This window comes from Lolium rigidum, chromosome 3 (assembly GCF_022539505.1).
Source record: "Lolium rigidum isolate FL_2022 chromosome 3, APGP_CSIRO_Lrig_0.1, whole genome shotgun sequence".
In the NCBI taxonomy this organism is placed as follows: Eukaryota; Viridiplantae; Streptophyta; class Magnoliopsida; order Poales; family Poaceae; genus Lolium; species Lolium rigidum.
In genome coordinates this window covers 39,572,496-39,590,381 of record NC_061510.1, presented here as the reverse complement: position 1 = coordinate 39,590,381, position 17,886 = coordinate 39,572,496, and the positions used below count along the sequence as shown (strand labels likewise).

Here is a 17,886-nt window from a genome sequence, read left to right as displayed (position 1 = left end):
CAATAACAGAAGATGATGGCCAATCAAGGGTTCCTGGCTTGGAAATCCAACATGACAAGCTTCTCCACACCGGAGAGCGGCATGGCATTGTAGGCTCTGTGGACGACATTATGCTGACCAAGTGGCTACTAATATTTGTTTTTAGGTAAAAGTTGCAGCTAATATAAAGCTACACTTCAACATTGCCTGAGAAAAGTTACTCTGCACTTCAGGTTCTTCACGTCTCTGAAAAATATACACGATAGAAAAATATAATGGGGAAAAGCACTCACATGGAGTGATCGAACAAATCAGTTTCACTGCAGGAACTCAAATCAGAAGCTGATATCAAACAAAAGAACTACTCAATGACTTTTTGTTTTGGAATCGGCAGAAAGAGAGATCAACCGGCCACATCAACCTCACAACTTCAAAAGGCAGCTTGCTGTTCTAGTTCCCCAGCAGCTGTTTTGCTAACCTGCGATTTGGAACTTCAAATTTGAAAAGGTCTATTTTGAACTTCAAAGCTACAAAATTGTCACATCCAACATCTGTTTTATCTTTGGGTGATTCATCGTATCGAATATCAATGACGAGAGAGTCAAGAAAGCGACACTAGAACCAGCAAGCATGCTTCATCACCAAACTCTGCTTAGTGCTCACCAACCTCCAAATTTACCATATCCAATAGATATACTCAACAATGCCCTGTCTGTCGGATAATCTTATTAATGGACATCAAAGAGCACACAAGCAAAACCAATCGAACTTGCTTTGTTTGAAGAGGACAAAAGCAGCCAAACCTGAAGTTGCTCACTGCAACATAAGCTATGAATGATACATGAATAAGCAGTGAACAGCATCAGCTACTATCATAAGACAATTGACCATCTCTACCTTTATTCCTGGACCATATTCCAATCTCAATGGAATTATAGAAAGGAGATTCCGCAAACACTAAAATAAAAATACAGCAGCATTGCAAGATAGTTAACCATACTAATACAACAGATGGATAGCAAATCTAAATTGATTATGTTGTGAACAACAACAAGCCATCCTACTAAACCACTGCAACATAAGCCATACAGGAATACAGCAGTCAGCAGCATCAGATACTCTCTCAAGACAATCGACCATCTACCTTTATTCCCAAACAACATGTTCCAATCTCAATGGTGAGCAATGGAAAAGGAGATTCCACAAACACGAAAACCAAAATGCAGCGGCATTGCAAAATAGTTACTACCAATATACTAATATGACCCAGCTCTTGCATAGAGCCTAATTATAATATGAGGAACAACAGACAGAGCATCCTACAAAAGCAATACCAGAGGGATGATGGCCAAATCAAGGGTTCCTGGCTTGGAAATCCTTCATGAAGGCGACGAGCTTCTCCACACCGGAGAGCGGCATGGCGTTGTAGATGGAGGCGCGCACGCCGCCGACCGACCTGTGGCCCTTGAGCTGCAGCATGTTCTCCTTGGCGGCCTCGGCGATGAACTTCTTCTCGAAGTCGGCCCCCTTGGCCATGGTGAAGGGCACGTTCATGAGCGAGCGCACGGGCTTCTCCACGGGGCAGACGAAGTACCCGCCGCTGGCGTCGATGGCGTCGTAGAGGATCCCGGCCTTGTGCTGGTTCTTCCTCTCCACCTCGGCGAGCCCGCCCTGCGCGAGCAGGTCCTCGAAGACGAGCCCGCAGATGTAGATGGCGAAGCAGGGCGGGGTGTTGTAGAGCGACGCGTTGTCGGCGTGGGTCTTGTAGTCGAGCATGACGGGGGTGTTGGGCTGCGCGTTGCCGACGAGGTCCCTGCGCACGATGGCGATGGTGACGCCCGAGGGCCCGACGTTCTTCTGCGCGCCCGCGTAGATGACGCCGAACTTGGAGACGTCGACGGGCTTGGAGCAGAAGTTGGAGGACATGTCGGCGACGAGGAGGGCGGACTTGTTGGCGGGGACCGGGTAGTCCTTGAACTCGACGCCGTGGATGGTCTCGTTGGAGCAGATGTGGAGGAAGGCGGCGTCGGGGTTTTGGGAGATGGAGGTGAGGGGTGGGAGGGAGGTGTACTTGCCGTCCTTGCCGGACCAGGCGAGGGACGCGGCGGAGAACTTCTTGGCCTCCTTGAAGGCCTTGTCGCTCCAGGACCCCGAGACGAGGTAGTCGGCGGGGGAGGCGGGGGAGGCGCAGAGGTTGAGCGGCACGGCGGAGAACTGGGTGGACGCGCCGCCCTGGAGGAAGAGCACCTCGTGGGTGTCGGGGACGGAGAGGAGCGTGCGTAGGTCGGCCTCGGCCTTCTTGATGGCCGCGTCGAACTCCTTCCCGCGGTGGCTCATCTCCATGATGCTCATCCCGGAGCCGCGGTAGTCGACCAGCTCCGCCTGCGCCTTCTGGAGCACGGCGAGCGGGAGCGTGGCCGGGCCCGCCGCGAAGTTGTAGACGCCGCGCTCGCCGGCGGCCGCGAAGGGGGCGGTGGCGGCGGCTGAGGGCGCGGCGACGGCCGCGCAGGAGATCTTGGCGGCGCGGGCGGGGAGGCGGATGGAGGAGACGGCGGCGGCCGGGCTGGGGCGGTGGAGGAGCATGGAGTGGGGGCTGGAGGTGGCGGCGGCGGCCATGGTGGAATGGGGGGAGAGGGTTTTGGGTGGGTTGGTGCGGCAGGGGACGGGGGAAGAGAGATCTATAGAGGGAGAGGCGTCAGAGTCCGGGGGTTGGTGGAGTAGTGGTGCTGTGCCGCTGGCTGTAATATACTGCATTTATTTTTGGAAAAAACTCCATTAAAGTTTGAAAGGAAAGGGGGACTGCAAATTGGGGCTGCCATGACAGCGAGGTTTGTATATGTTGTTTCAAAAATAATATCCTAGGATTGTTGTTTCAAATCTCAAATCTGGAGCAACTCGTCAAAGAAGGTGGTTTGGGGTTTTTTGAGTGCATTTTGCCATATTTTTCAGCCAAATTATCAAGAGCCACAACCCACCAAAAGTGTCTCAACTTTATTAAAATTTGGATATATCTTCCAAATTTTGATAAAGTTAAGACACTTTTGGTGAAAAAGAGGAAGTAATACTGATAGTCCAGACTCCGACATAATTTTGCATGATTATATACAGCTGTTGATGTGGAACAAATGGTGACTTTACACGGAAGTGCCACAAAGTTTTGCGAGAAAGAAGCTGCTAATGTATTTGAAGCAAAATACTACTCATGCCACTTGTATTTTTGTACTAACACCTTGTTAGAACGGGCGTTGCTGCTGCGGAATAGACACACCGCTGCTTGTGCCAGTAGTACAAGTAGCCAACACGATCTCTGCTTCTTGGAGAATCTGAGAGTGGTGTGATTTGACCCGGAGAGCCTACTAGCTGCCATTTTAAATCAACTCTTGGTGAGCAAGATACGCACATTTGTGCATTCGAGGCACGAGATGTTCGACTTTTGTGTTGAATATTATACAATTCATCTACTGCCAAAACAAAACAATAACAAAAAATCACTCTTCACTCCCATCCAAGATGACTAATAAGATTCTGGTAAGACGTATTCATACCAGCTCGACCCTACTGTTTTTCTTTAGCAATTGGCATGATATGGTACAATCAAAACAAAGAGAGCAATTTCAGTATCTAAAGTTTTGGTTTCTCTTTAACCTCTGCTATCTGTACCAGTTTTACAGTATACCACCTGTGCAAGTTCACCACCATGGCACAGCACACCATGTCTCAGTTGTTACATACAGACACAATCAATTCAGATGACAGCTTACATGTCCTGCATCTACATACAGTCAACGACTCAAATGTTACAGGCTATTCTCGCATTTCTGTTAGTCCCGAAAACCAACCGGCTCAGTTTTCTAATCTCTTTTTCTATAACTACTTTCTGCACAACAGGATGATGAATCAGCGGGGTTTATGTGCCACAGTTATAGGCGGAGCACTATCACTTGGGTTGCCCCGGATGAGGTGAAGACTGTTGCTTCCTCCAGTCCTGGAAACCCCCTGCATTATTTCTACCAGCAGCCTGACCTGTTCCTGTACTGCTTTGGTTTATCGATGGTTGATGCCCGTAATAACAACCATCATGATACCCAGAGGTCGGTATGCCCTGAAGATCCTGAGGGATCCACCCACCAGAACTGCTATATTCTGGAAACTGGGTGTAGTAATAAGCTGAAGACTCAACATCGCTTTGAGCCTGCAATGCCACACAACTTGACAAAGTCACAATCATTTCCAATACTTATAAGAGTTAACAGAACTGAAAGGGCAACTTGCAAATGCACGGGCATATGTTTTTTTCCTATCAATACTAAAGTCAACCTACAGTGAATGCTTCCTTTGCAAAATCTATATTGATAATCAATAGAACTACAGGCAAATATTCAGAAAAATTGGCACCAAGTGTCGGACTAACACAAGACCAAGGATGTGCTATCTGTAACTCGTCACAGCAGTGCAAAAGAAAATACATCAATAAGCAAACATTAAGTATTTTAAATGAACATTTACAAACACCCCAAAATCACTATTCTGACTTGTGAGCATATACCTGCTCATTTGAATATCCTCCAAAGTAACCTGTCTGCATAACAGGTGTCTGCATGACAGGTGTCTGCATGACAGGTATTGGATCGGCTACCAGAGCTCCAAAAGTCTCCTGCAAAGGAAAAGAAAACATCTATAATCAAATACCCCACAAGAATACAGAAATTACAGATACTAAAAATATGTCTCACTTGCTTATTATTGCTCATCGCTTCCTTATTAAATGGTCTACTCAGGCCTGATAGGGTCCTGGAGATCTTAATTTCAGATGATGGTATGGTTTTCTTCTTGTCGTGTAGCCACATGCTACCAGTCAAAGTAGCATCAGTAGTAAAACTATCCGTACTGTTAGAAGTAACTCTGATATTTGCAGTCGATGAAGGAGCTACAGAATATTGATCAGCTGAATCGAGACTGATCCTAACATTATCCGTACTGTTAGAAGTAACTCTGATATTTGCAGTCGATGAAGGAGCTACGGAATATTGATCAGCTGAATCAAGACTGATCCTAACATTATCAGCACCCCTAGGAGCCATTTCAATAACTTCACCAGTGTCCAGTATATTATTCAAGTCTAACTGCAAAAGATCACATACATTTCAAAATAAGTCCTTAAGCACCAATGTTTATACCCATTATCACTCTTAACACATAAATGAGAAAATTAAATACACAAATTCAGCCTAACTGACCTGCCCAAGCTGGACCTTCTTTAATTGCTCAGCTATTGCTTCAAAGGCATTAGAATCTCCAGTTGCATTCCATACGATTTCCAAGATTATTTCGAAATTAGCATCAACAACTGGATATTTTGATTTCACGATTCTTCGCAAATCTTCAGCAGTTGTAGGCATCTTCTTTGCTTTTGAATTTAAAAGAAGAGTTAGCCAATACATAAAGTTTTGCAGCACAGCAAGATTCAAAGAAATCAGTAATACCTATCTCAATCAAAGCCTTGTTTGGCAATACATAACCAGTGCTCTCATCTTGTTCACGAGCTACGAAATCTCTCCATCCATATAGAGCCTGAGTATGAAAAGAATGTTACCGTACTGTCATTTCATGAGAATGCAGAATAGAATCAACAAAGTTTTTATACTCCATTGCATACTACTCCAGATTACTTAAGTGGTCGAAAGTTATGAAATCTTGCCAGCAGTCGATCAACAGAAAATTTGATACCAGACAACTATAAAACCATCTATAAGGAAAGTGCCACATAATATGTTACTATGCCAAGTCTATTCAGAACAGAATAATAATGAGGGATGCATAACGAAGAATGTAATTTCTTACAGAAACAACAGCCAGCTGTTTTGCATTCAATTCATGATCCTGCAACCTGTAGTAACACACTCGAGTTAATGGGATAAGCACGCACATTATGAAGGTGGAGCACATATTTTGAATGTAAAAAAATGATTTCCACAAACCCGTATATGTGGAGATAAGATTTATCTGTCAGCTGCTCCTTTTCATACAACTGTAAGCAAATTTCATTACTGCGCTGTTGAACCTGCGGTAACCAAAAACTACAGATCAGAGTGCCCGTTCCTATACAGTTGTCAGGCAAACATGAAAATAAGTTGGTTCTGAATCATCAGTAAATGCAGATCACAGATTTGTGTGAATACAAAGGACACCACAACGGGCAACTTGCCAGTTTTTAAGCTCTGTTAGTTCTAAATTAAGGGTTGATTCAGGGAAGCAAGCACCATCAAACAATGCTCATTTATATGAATTCAACATATCAAAACCAAAAGGAAAACAATAGAACATAAGTTTAACCTCTAGAAGAAGATCCCTTTCAGATGTAGACTCTTGTTGTAGTCTAAGTCTCATCAAGTCATATATATAGAACAGAAAGTGTGTATCTTCTCTAGCATACCTGTATAGGGGTAATCTCAAATGAATATATAGACATAAATAGTGAGAAAGAAAGGACAACGACAAAACTAAAAGGCATGGAAATATGGTTTATATGCACAATACTTGATCATTTCATCAGAGAGTGGCCTTAACCTCCAATCTGCATTTTGATATCTACAAGAAAATGCTTACTTTGGTCAGAAACAAATCTCACGATAAATAATAAAGAAGATCAGTCCAGAATTCATGGGTAAATGAGCTGTACGCTTTATTTGCTGTGACTCCACAAAAGTGACGCAATAGGTATTCTAAGCTGTTTCGCTCCATCTCTAAGACCCTTGAAGCCTGATCGGTGTTGGACCGGAAAGTCACACTTAAGTTAATATGACAAAAAATAGCTTTCAGAGGAGAATGTAGTAAGAGACAAACAGAAACACACAATCAACAATCATGGTATTAGCAGTCCTATTTTAACCAGTACCTGTCCTGTGTCAAAAAGATTGCACACATATAGTCGGAAGTCCCGTTGGAGCCACATTATATCACGATCTGCCCCGTGCATTATCTATTTTCCCAAGAACAATTGGGAAAAGGATTAAAAGGAAATTTACGTGCATAAAGACCGACATAATCTGATAGTCAAAGAAAACCTTTCTCTTGGTTGGATCTTTAAAATGTTCTGTCAAGTAGGGACCGATTATTATGCGTAGCTTAAGGGTATCAATAATGAAGTCCTCTGTTCTTGTTGAAATTTGCATCAAGCAGGTCAAACCCTGAAATGATCTATACTGATTATGCTCCAAATCGACCTGAAAACAGCACACAAAATGAAGCAAATGTTACGTTACTAGCAGTCACCAAGGCCTTGGAAGTTGTCTTGTTCCTTGCCAAATGACCCAAGCATAAAAGTACATAAATGGGTCCTTCTACGACAAGAAAAAAAAATCAAAAGATGGAATAGAATTTTGTTTATATTTAAGATGTGTAATTCATGGCAGGAAGACAGGGCAGTGTAATCCAACTGTAAAACAAGGCAGGGGAGGGAAACAATAGAAGTAACTACCCAGCATACGTAAGAGACTGTAATATATCGATTTCATTGAATTCTAAAGTAGAATGCAGCGATATAAGCTCCTATTTTTTGACGTAAAATGATTTAACATTAACAAAACCCACTGGATTTATGGCTGGAGTTTGATGATAACAGGTAGGATAGAAACACCTATGGAACTATGATAAGTGCTTTTGTCAAAAACTTCTAAAGTAGAATGGATTAAGACTTCTCTCAATAGTTGAAGAGAACAAATGGTTCAGGATATGCCTGTCAAACTCAATTAGATCCCACAACAGCTACCATCTGACAAAAACTCAGCCATGTTCCACTTGATTACTTTGACAAAATTACAGCATGGCTTATGTGCATAGTATAAAATCTGATAGCAGGAACAAATGTCAACAGAAGCATTTTGTTTTAATTCCAAGAAGAAATGCATGGAACGCAAGACTATAGACTTGAAAAGTTGAAATTTAATAGAGTACAACGTAGGCAGCAAACAAGTATGATATATATCAATCTGAAATTTAAACAATACATAATTACAAATGCTTACAGCAAATTCATTTACATCCTTCAACTTGTTAACTAATGCTGTCAAGCCTTTCTGGTCTTCTACTAGCGTAAACGGGGTATCCTCTACATCAGCTGGCCTTACTGGTTCAGTTTCAGGAGCATTTCTGTCAATAAACTGTTCCGCATTTAGTTTTTCCTGCAATAAGACAAGTATATTTACATCAATTTTTAGTACATGCACACAGGCCAATCAATGTACAACTCAGAACAAACAGGCATGAGTTGGAAAAGCACAACACCATACCACTTTTTGAGTGGTACAGGTCAATCTATATTGAGGAGATTCCTGAGCCCTTACCTTTTCAAAAACCAACGGCCACATAAGTTGTCTTGTAACAAACTAGATTCTTACTTTTTTGGTCCTTTTCGAGCTAAGTAATGAATTGTCCAGCAAAAAAAGAATAAGCAAATGTATGCATCTCTGCTACTCTGAATGCAAATGGCATCTCGAACTTCCACTCTAGAATAAAGAGACATGCTATCATGGCCCCATCTTGTGGAGTCCATGTAAATATGTGACGCATCCCCCCCAAATTGAAAACAATATCGAACTACTTTTTTGCTCGTTCTACAGAATCTAAACCACAAGAAACCAAGGTACTGAAAAGGACCATTAGCGTTTGATCAGATACAGCAATCTCTGCAGGTATAACTGTTTTTAGGTCACTCGCAACTCCCAGTTTGACCCCATCTTAATGTAAATATGCGATGCATCCCCCCAAAATTAGAACAAGCTCGAACTGCTTTTCTGCTCATTCGACAGAATCTGAACTAGAAGAAACCATTAGCGTTCGATCAGATACAAGTTATTCTTGTATGGGTTCTTGATACAAATTACTGACGACTACCGATACAACAAAGAAATCTCTGCAGGTATAACTGTTTCTAGTCCATTCGCAACTCCCAGTTCCCCCCAAGCCGAACAAACCAAGCCAAAGAAAACGAAACAGGCACACATAACTAACTAACTAACGGATTTCACAGAAAAACCAACCAACTAACGGACGAAACGAAACGAAGCGAAGCACTGACCAAGGGGTGGATAGGCCTGCCGTCGTCGGTCTGGTCTAGCCAGACATGATCGAAGGGCACGCTGTGGTTGTTGACCATGATCTTGTACTGATCCTGCGGGCGCGGGATGGTGGGATCGTGGAAGGTGACCCTGGGCTTGGCCCCCGGCGACTTGTCGTAGGCGCCGTAGGCGGCGGGCACCCTCGAGGACCCGGCGCCGGAACTGGAGCCGCCGTCTTGGGCAGCGGGCAACTTGCTCCTGTCCCCGCGAGCGCCATGGGACCCGTCCTCCGCCGCGGCCCCCTCGCTCGGGGCCTTGGACCCGTCCATGGCGGAGCGGGTGAGCTGGTCGGCGCGGGGGTGAGCGGCGCGGAGGCGTCGGTGCCGCCGCGGAGGTTGGTGGTGGGGAGATTTATTGGAGAAGCGGAGGTTGGGTGGGGCGGGGCAGCGTGCGGCGGTGGTTGGGGATCGGCGGAGGCCCTGCTCGCGCGGCGGCGGAGCACCGGCGGGAAGGGCGGGGCGGGGGAGGAGCTAGGGTTTTGGGGGCGGAGGAGCGCGGCGGGGCGGCGCAGGGGGAAATCCGGGGAGCGGTGGAGACGATGGCGGTTTCTTTCTACTCCGGGGCAGGCAGCGCAGCGGAGGAGGAGCAGCTAGCCTGGCTGCCCTTTTATTTATGACCTGACGGGACGGCGGCCTTGGCTGCCGCCGATCAGGTGGCACGCGTGACGCGACGCCGCTCTGTGTCTATGCCCCTAGCCTTTGCCTTCCTTCGCCTTGCCTTTCCCTGAGCTCGTCGTCAGCTGTTCATGCGTACATTACGCTACGCAACCCCCATCTTACGTTGGGTAATTAATGGATAAATATCCTCATCTCTATCTATCTAAATTAATGCCGCAATATATCCTAATAAATATCGTAATCTATCTGAATAAATAAATATCCTAATCTATCTAGTACATAAATAATATATCTGCTCTCCATTCCAAGTAGTTCGTGTATCTAGGCACCACAACGCGTCTAGATACATGCGTACCTAAACAAATCTGCGCCGAGGGATTTGGAACGGAGGAAATAAAAAATTATCATATATCTTCTAATGAAGATCTGGAACGGTCAAAAGCGGGTCAAATGGCGGAGAGTGATCAGCCGTGTCCTGCTGACTGGTCAACAATGCCTCGCAAACAAGAATGGCCACCAACACGAAGTCGAGCTTATCATTTATGGGCAATTATTATGGGTCTATGTGCGAACACAACCCACATAGTTGCCCGCAATTGTTCTAGGGCCCATGAGAAAAAACCCGTGAAACTTTGCCCTAGTCCTAGCTCCTCACTCCTTCCGCCGCACGGCTCCCACTCAAGCCCTGAATCTCATCCACTTGTACAATCCGCACTCCACACTTCTCCCCTCTATCCCCAATCGACAAGGCAAAACCAAGATTTCACCACCAAGTACTACACACTCTCCACACTTCTCCATTCGAATGCGAAAGGGATGGTGCATAAGCTCAAGTCCTACATGTTGTCCTCGTTGGACCGTGTAACCGCACCGGAGTCCTCCATCGTCGTTCCAAAGACGCATTTGTGTTCGTCACCTCGTCAACATACAATGTTTATATTGGTTCTTTCTTTAACTAATATATGATGTCTCTTTAAAATTTGGGTTGAGGTCATCAGCTCAAGGCGAGTGGAGGATGGCAGGATGCATGGTGAGTGTGCTCGTATTGGGTGGGAGCTCGAGAGGATGATCCATGAGCTCCAAGTGCACGCATTCAAGGACCGCGTATCTGGTACCGTCCATGGAGAAGATTGTTCGGAACAGAGAGCTTCATGAAACAAAAGATGAAGCGGGAGAAATGCAACATCGGCCTCAAACAATGAGGTTAAAGGTGAATTTTGGTTCTTGCAATTAAGCAATCATCCATTGCATTGTAATATCAGTGAAATAAAAAATAGATTTTTATATCTTAATAAAATGGCGAGGTTGTTGGCATTCGCCTTGTTCCTAGGCAGTGTTTAAGCGCCCTAGGGGCGGCCTAATGATGGCGTGTAACTCACACGTTCGTTGGGAACCCCAAGAGGAAGGTATGATGCGCACAGTAGCAAGTTTTCCCTCAGAAAGAAACCAAGGTTTAATCGAACCAGTAGGAGCCAAGAAGCACGTTGAAGGTTGATGGTCGCGAAATGTGATGCGGCGCAACACCAGGGATTCCGGCGCCAACTAGGAACCCGCACAACACAACCAAAGTACTTTGCCCCAACGAAACAGAGTGAGGTTGTCAATCTCACCGGCTTGTCGTAACAAAGGATTAAACGTATCGAGTGGAAGATGTTTGCAAAGAAAACAGAAGAAACAAGTAGATTGTATGCTATGTAAAGAATAGGACCGGGGTCCACAGCTCACTAGAGGTGTCTCTCCCATAAGATAAAAGCATGTTGGGTGAACAAATTACAGTCGGGCAATTAACAAATAGAGAAAGGCATAACAATGCATATACATGACATGGTAAATATAGTGAGATTTAATTGGGCATTACGACAAAGTACATAGACCGCCATCCAACCGCATCTATGCCTAAAAAGTCCACCTTCAGAGTTATCGTCCGAACCCCTCCAAGCATTAAGTTGCGAAGCAACGGACAATTGCATTAAGTATGGTGCGTAATGTAATCAACAACTACATCCTTAGACATAGCATCAATGTTTTATCCCTAGTGGCAACAAGACATCACAACCTTAGAACTTTCTCGTCACCGTCCCGTGTATCAATGAAGGCATGAACCCACTATCGAGCATAAATACTCCCTCTTGGAGTTAAGAGTAAAAACTTGGCCAGAGCCTCTACTAGTAACGGAGAGCATGCAAGATCATAAACAACACATGAACAATAGATTGATAATCACCATAATCATAGTACTCTCTATCCATCGGATCCCGACAAACGCAACATATAGAATTACATATAGATGATCTTGATCATGTTAGGCAGCTCACAAGATCCAACAATGAAGCACAACAAGGAGAAGACGACCATCTAGCTACCGCTATGGACCCATGGTCCAGGGGTGAACTACTCACTCATCACTCCGGAGGCGACCATGGCGGTGTAGAGTCCTCCGGGAGATGAATCCCCTCTCCGGCAGGGTGCCGGAGGCGATCTCCGTAATCCCCCGAGATGGGATTCGCGGCGGCGGCGTCTCCGTAAGGTTTTCCGTATCGTGGCTCTCGGATCGGGGTTTCGCGACGGAAGCTTTAAGTAGGCGGAGGGTCAACGCGAGGGGCCACACGAGGGGCCCAGGGGATAGGTCGGCGCGGCCGTGGCCCGGGCCGCGCCGGCCACCCCTCGGCTGCCTCGTGGCCCCACTTCATTAGGTCTTCGGTCTTCCGGAAGCTTCGTGCAAAATAGGACCCCGGGCGAAAGTTTCGTCCAATTCCGAGAATATTTCTTTACTAGGATTTCGAAACCAAAAACAGCGAAAACAAAGAATCGGCTCTTCGGCATCTTGTTAATAGTTTAGTTCCGTAAAATGCATAAATATGACATATAATGTGCATAAAACATGTAGGTATCATCAATAAAGTAGCATGGAACATAAGAAATTATCGATACGTTGGAGACGTATCAGCATCCCCAAGCTTAGTTCTCGCTCGTCCCGAGCGGTGTAAAACGATAACAAAGATAATTTCTGAAGTGACATGCCATCATAATCTTGATCATACTATTTGTAAACATATGTAATGAATGCAGCGATCAAAGCAAAGGTAATGACATGAGTAAACAAGTGAATCATATGACAAAGACTTTTCATGAATAGTACTTCAAGACAAGCATCAATAAGTCTTGCATAAGAGTTAACTCATAAAGCAATAAATCAAAGTAAAGGTGTTGAAGCAACACATAGGAAGATTAAGTTTCAGCGGTTGCTTTCAACTTGTAACATGTATATCTCATGGATAATTGTCAACATAAAGTAATATAACAAGTGCAATATGCAAGTATGTAGGAATCAATGCACAGCTCACACAAGTGTTTGCTTCTTAAGGTGGAAGGAGATAGGTAAACCGACTCAACAATAAAAGTAAAAGAATGGTCCTTCAACGAGGAAAGCATCGATTGCTGTATTTGTGCTAGAGCTTTTATTTTGAAAACATGAAACAATTTTGTCAACGGTAGTAATAAAGCATATGAGTTATGAAAATTATATCTTACAAGTTGCAAGCCTCATGCATAGTATACTAATAGTGCCCGCACCTCGTCCTACTTAACTTGGACTACCGGATCTTCGCATGCCATGTTTCAACCAAGTGTCACAAAGGGGTACCTCCATGCCGCCTGTACAAAGGTCTAAGGAGAAAGCTCGCATTTCGGATTTCTCGCTTTTGATTATTCTCAACTTAGACATCCATACCGGGACAACATGGACAACAGATAATGGACTCCTCTTAAATGCATAAGCATGTAGCAAAGTTATTATTCTCATATGAGATTGAGGATATATGTCCAAAACTGAAACTTCCACCATGGTTCATGGCTTTAGTTAGCGGCCCAATGTTCTTCTCTAACAATTTTGCATGCTCCAACCACTAAAATGATAGACTTTCGTGACAAGACGGACATGCATAGCAACTCACATGATATTCAACAATAGTTGATGGCGTTCCCTGAAGCATGGTTATCGCACAACAAGCAACTTAATAAAATATAAAGTGCATAAGTACATATTCAATACTACGATAGTTTTTAAGGCTATTTTGTCCCATGAGCTATATATTGCAAAGGTGAATGATGGAATTTTAAAGGTAGCACTCAAGCAATTTACTTTGGAATGGCGTAGAAATACCATGTAGTAGGTAGGTATGGTGGACACAAATGGCATAGTAGTTGGCTCAAGGATTTTGGATGCATGAGAAGTATTCCCTCTCGATACAAGGTTTAGGCTAGCAAGGTTATTTGAAGCAAACTCAAGGATGAACAAGTGCAGCAAGACTCACATAAAAGACATATTGTAAACATTATAAGACTCTACACTCGTCTTCCTTGTTGTTCAAAACTCAATACTAGATATTATCTAGACCTTAGAGAAACCAAATATGCAAATCAAATTTTAGCAAGCTCTATGTATTTCTTCATTAATGGGTGCAAAGTATATGATGCAAGAGCTTAATCATGAGCACAACAATTACCAAGTATCACATTATCCAAGACATTTTAGAATTACTACATGTAGCATTTTCCAATTCCAACCATATAACAATTCAACGAAGAAGAAACTTCGCCTTGAACATTATGAGTAAAGCCTAAGGACACATGTGTCCATACGCAACAGCGGAGCGTGTCTCTCTCCCACAAAGTGAATGCTAGGATCCATCTTATTCAAACGAAAACAAAAACGAAAACAAACCGACGCTCCAAGCAAAGAATACAAGATGTGATTGAATAAAAATATAGTTTCAGGGGAGGAACCTGATGATGTTGTCGATGAAGAAGGGGATGCCTTGGGCATCCCCAAGCTTAGACGCTTGAGTCTTCTTAAAATATGCAGGGGTGAACCACGGGGCATCCCCAAGCTTAGAGCTTTCACTCCTCTTGATCATAGTATATCATTCTCCTCTCTTGACCCTTGAAAACTTCCTTCACACCAAACTTCAAGCAAACTCATTAGAGGGTTAGTGCACAATTAATAATTCACTCATTCAGAGGTGACACAATCATTATTTTCACTTCTGGACATTGCATAATGCTACTGGACATTAATGGATCAAAGAAATAAATCCAACATAGCAAAAGAGGCAATGCGAAATAAAAGGCAGAATCTGTCAAAAACAGAACAGTCCGTAAAGACGAATTTTAAGATGGCACCAGACTTGCTCAAATGGAAAAACTCAAAACTAATGAAAGTTGCGTACATATCTGAGGATCACGCTCGTAAATTGGCAGATTTTTTCGAATTTTCTACAGAGGACTGTGCCCAGATTCGTGACAGACAGCAATGCTGTTTCTGCGCAGCGATCCCAAATATAACATCAACTTTGACATAGAAACTTTACTTGGCACAAAAACATGATAAGGAGAGGTTGCTACAGTAGTAAACAACTTCCAAGACTCAACAAAACAAAAAATTGCTGTAGGTAAAAACATGGGTTGTCTCCCATAAGCGCTTTCTTTAACGCCTTTCAGCCTAGGCGCGAAAGTGCAAATCAAGTAACATCGAGAGTAGAAGCATCAACATCATAGCTTGTTCTAATAATAGAATCAAAAGGCAACTTCATTCTCTTTCTAGGGAAGTGTTCCATACCTTTCTTGAGAGGAAATTGATATTTAATATTACCTTCCCTCATATCAATAACAAGCACCAACAGTTCGAAGAAAAGGTCTTCCCAACACAATTGGACAAGATGCATTGCATTCGATATCCAAGACAACAAAATCAACGGGGACAAGGTTATTGTTAACCGTAATATGCACATTATCAATCCTCCCCAAAGGTTTCTTTTTAACATTATCGGCAAGATTAACATCCAAATAACAATTCTTCAATGGTGGCAAGTCAAGCATATCATAAATCTTTTTAGGCATAACGAAATACTTGCACCAAGATCACATAAAGCATTACATTCAAAGTCATTGAATTTCATTTTAATGATGGGCTCCCAACCATCCTCTAACTTTCTAGGAATAGAAGTTTCAAGTTTTAGTTTCTCTTCTCTAGCTTTTATGAGAGCATTTGTAATATGTTTTGTAAAGGCTAAATTTATAGCACTAGCATTAGGACTTTTAGCAAGTTTTTGTAAGAACTTTATAACTTCAGAGATGTGGCAATCATCAAAATCTAAATCATTATGAGCTACAGCAATGGGATCATTGTTCCCAAGGTTGGAAAAAATTTCAGCAGCTTTATCACAAGCGGTTTCAAGCAGCTTTAGCAATTTCAGTAGCGTTTTGTTCGCTTTGCACTAGGAGTAGAAACATTGCCAACACCAATCATTTTACCATTGATAGTAGGAGGTGCAGCAACATGTGAAGAATTAGCATTACTAGTGGTGGTAATAGTCCAAACTTTAGCTACATTATTCTCTTTAGCTAGTTTTTCATTTTCTTCTCTATCCCACCTAGCTCGCAGTTCAGCCATTAATCTTATATTCTCATTAATTCTAACTTGGATGGCATTTGCTGTAGTAGTAATCTTATTATCAATATCATTATTAGGCATAACTTTCAATTTTAAAAGATTAACATCAGAGGCAAGTCTATCAACTCTAGAAGCGATAGTATCAATTTTATCAAGCTTTTCCTCAACGGATTTGTTAAAAGCAGCTTTGTGTACTAATAAATTCTTTAAGCATAGCTTCAAGACCAGAGGGTACATTCCTATTATTATTGTAAGAATTCCCATAAGAATTACCATAACCATTACCATTAGCAGAAGGATATGGCCTATAGTTATTACCGGAGTTGTTCCTATAAGCATTGTTGTTGAAATTATTATTTTTAATGAAATTCACATCAACATTTTCTTCTTGAGCAACCAATGAAGCTAAAGGAACATTATTTGGATCTACATTAGATCTACCATTCACAAGCATAGACATAATCACATCAATCTTATCATTCAAGGAAGAGGTTTCCTCAACAGAATTTACCTTCTTACCTTGTGGAGCTCTTTCCGTGTGCCATTCAGAGTAATTTATCATCATATTATCAAGAAGTTTTGTAGCCGCCCCCAATGTGATGGACATAAAGGTACCTCCAGCAGCTGAATCCAATAAATTCCGCGAAGAAAAATTTAGTCCTGCATAGAAGGTTTGGATGATCATCCAAGTAGTCAGTCCATGGGTTGGGCAATTCTTTACCAAAGTTTTCATTCTCTCCCAAGCTTGAGCAACATGTTCAGTATCTAATTGTTTAAAATTCATTATGCTACTTCTCAAAGATATAATTTTAGCGGGAGGATAATATCTACCAATAAAAGCATCCTTGCATTTAGTCCATGAATCAATACTATTCTTAGGCAAAGATAGCAACCAATCTTTAGCTCTTCCTCTTAATGAGAAAGGAAACACTTTCAATTTAATAATATCACCATCTACATCTTTATACTTTTGCATTTCACAAAGTTCAACAAAATTATTGAGATGGGCAGCAGCATCATCGTAACTAGCACCGGAAAATTGTTCTCTCATAACAAGATTTAGTAAAGCAGGTTTAATTTCAAAGAATTCTGCTGTAGTAGCAGGTGGAGCAATAGGTGTGCATAGGAAATCATTATTATTTGCATTTGTGAAGTCACACAATTTAGTATTTTCAGGGGTATTCATTTTAGCAACGGTAAATAAAACAAACTAGATAAAGTAAATGCAAGTAACTAAATTTTTTGTGTTTTTGATATAGAGAGCAAGACAGTAAATAAAGTAAAACTAGCAACTAATTTTTTTTTTTGTGTTTTGTTTAGGTGCAGCAAACAAAGTAGTAAATAAAATAAAGCAAGACAAAAACAAAGTAAAGAGATTGAGAAGTGGAGACTCCCCTTGCAGCGTGTCTTGATCTCCCGGCAACGGCGCCGTGAAAATTATGCTTGATGGCGTGTAACTCACACGTTCGTTGGGAACCCCAAGAGGAAGGTATGATGCGCACAGTAGCAAGTTTTCCCTCATAAAGAAACCAAGGTTTAATCGAACCAGTAGGAGCCAAGAAGCACGTTGAAGGTTGATGGTCGCGAAATGTGATGCGGCGCAACACCGAGGATTCCGGCGCCAACTAGGAACCTGCACAACACAACCAAAGTACTTTGCCCCAACGAAACAAGTGAGGTTGTCAATCTCACCGGCTTGTCTGTAACAAAGGATTAAACGTAT

General features: G+C 42.8%; 2 protein-coding genes across 2 annotated transcripts; both read right to left on the bottom strand.

The window, feature by feature from the left end:
• Positions 1 to 1,095: 1,095 nt before the first annotated feature.
• On the bottom strand, positions 1,096 to 2,595 carry LOC124701473 (phosphoserine aminotransferase, chloroplastic-like). Its single transcript, XM_047233541.1, has one exon. It carries the CDS (start codon positions 2,593 to 2,595, stop codon positions 1,333 to 1,335), a length of 1,263 nt encoding a protein of 420 aa, XP_047089497.1. The 3' UTR covers positions 1,096 to 1,332.
• A 1,001-nt stretch (positions 2,596 to 3,596) lies between these two features.
• On the bottom strand, positions 3,597 to 9,364 carry LOC124694709 (protein RRP6-like 1). Its single transcript, XM_047227664.1, has 14 exons — positions 9,056 to 9,364; positions 8,004 to 8,159; positions 7,044 to 7,202; positions 6,875 to 6,958; positions 6,659 to 6,738; positions 6,517 to 6,567; positions 6,313 to 6,412; positions 5,958 to 6,040; positions 5,821 to 5,866; positions 5,463 to 5,550; positions 5,217 to 5,386; positions 4,713 to 5,102; positions 4,526 to 4,633; positions 3,597 to 4,171 (listed from the first exon to the last, which is right to left on the bottom strand). Exons 1-14 carry the CDS (start codon positions 9,362 to 9,364, stop codon positions 3,917 to 3,919), a joined length of 2,079 nt encoding a protein of 692 aa, XP_047083620.1. The 3' UTR covers positions 3,597 to 3,916.
• Positions 9,365 to 17,886: the final 8,522 nt, after the last annotated feature.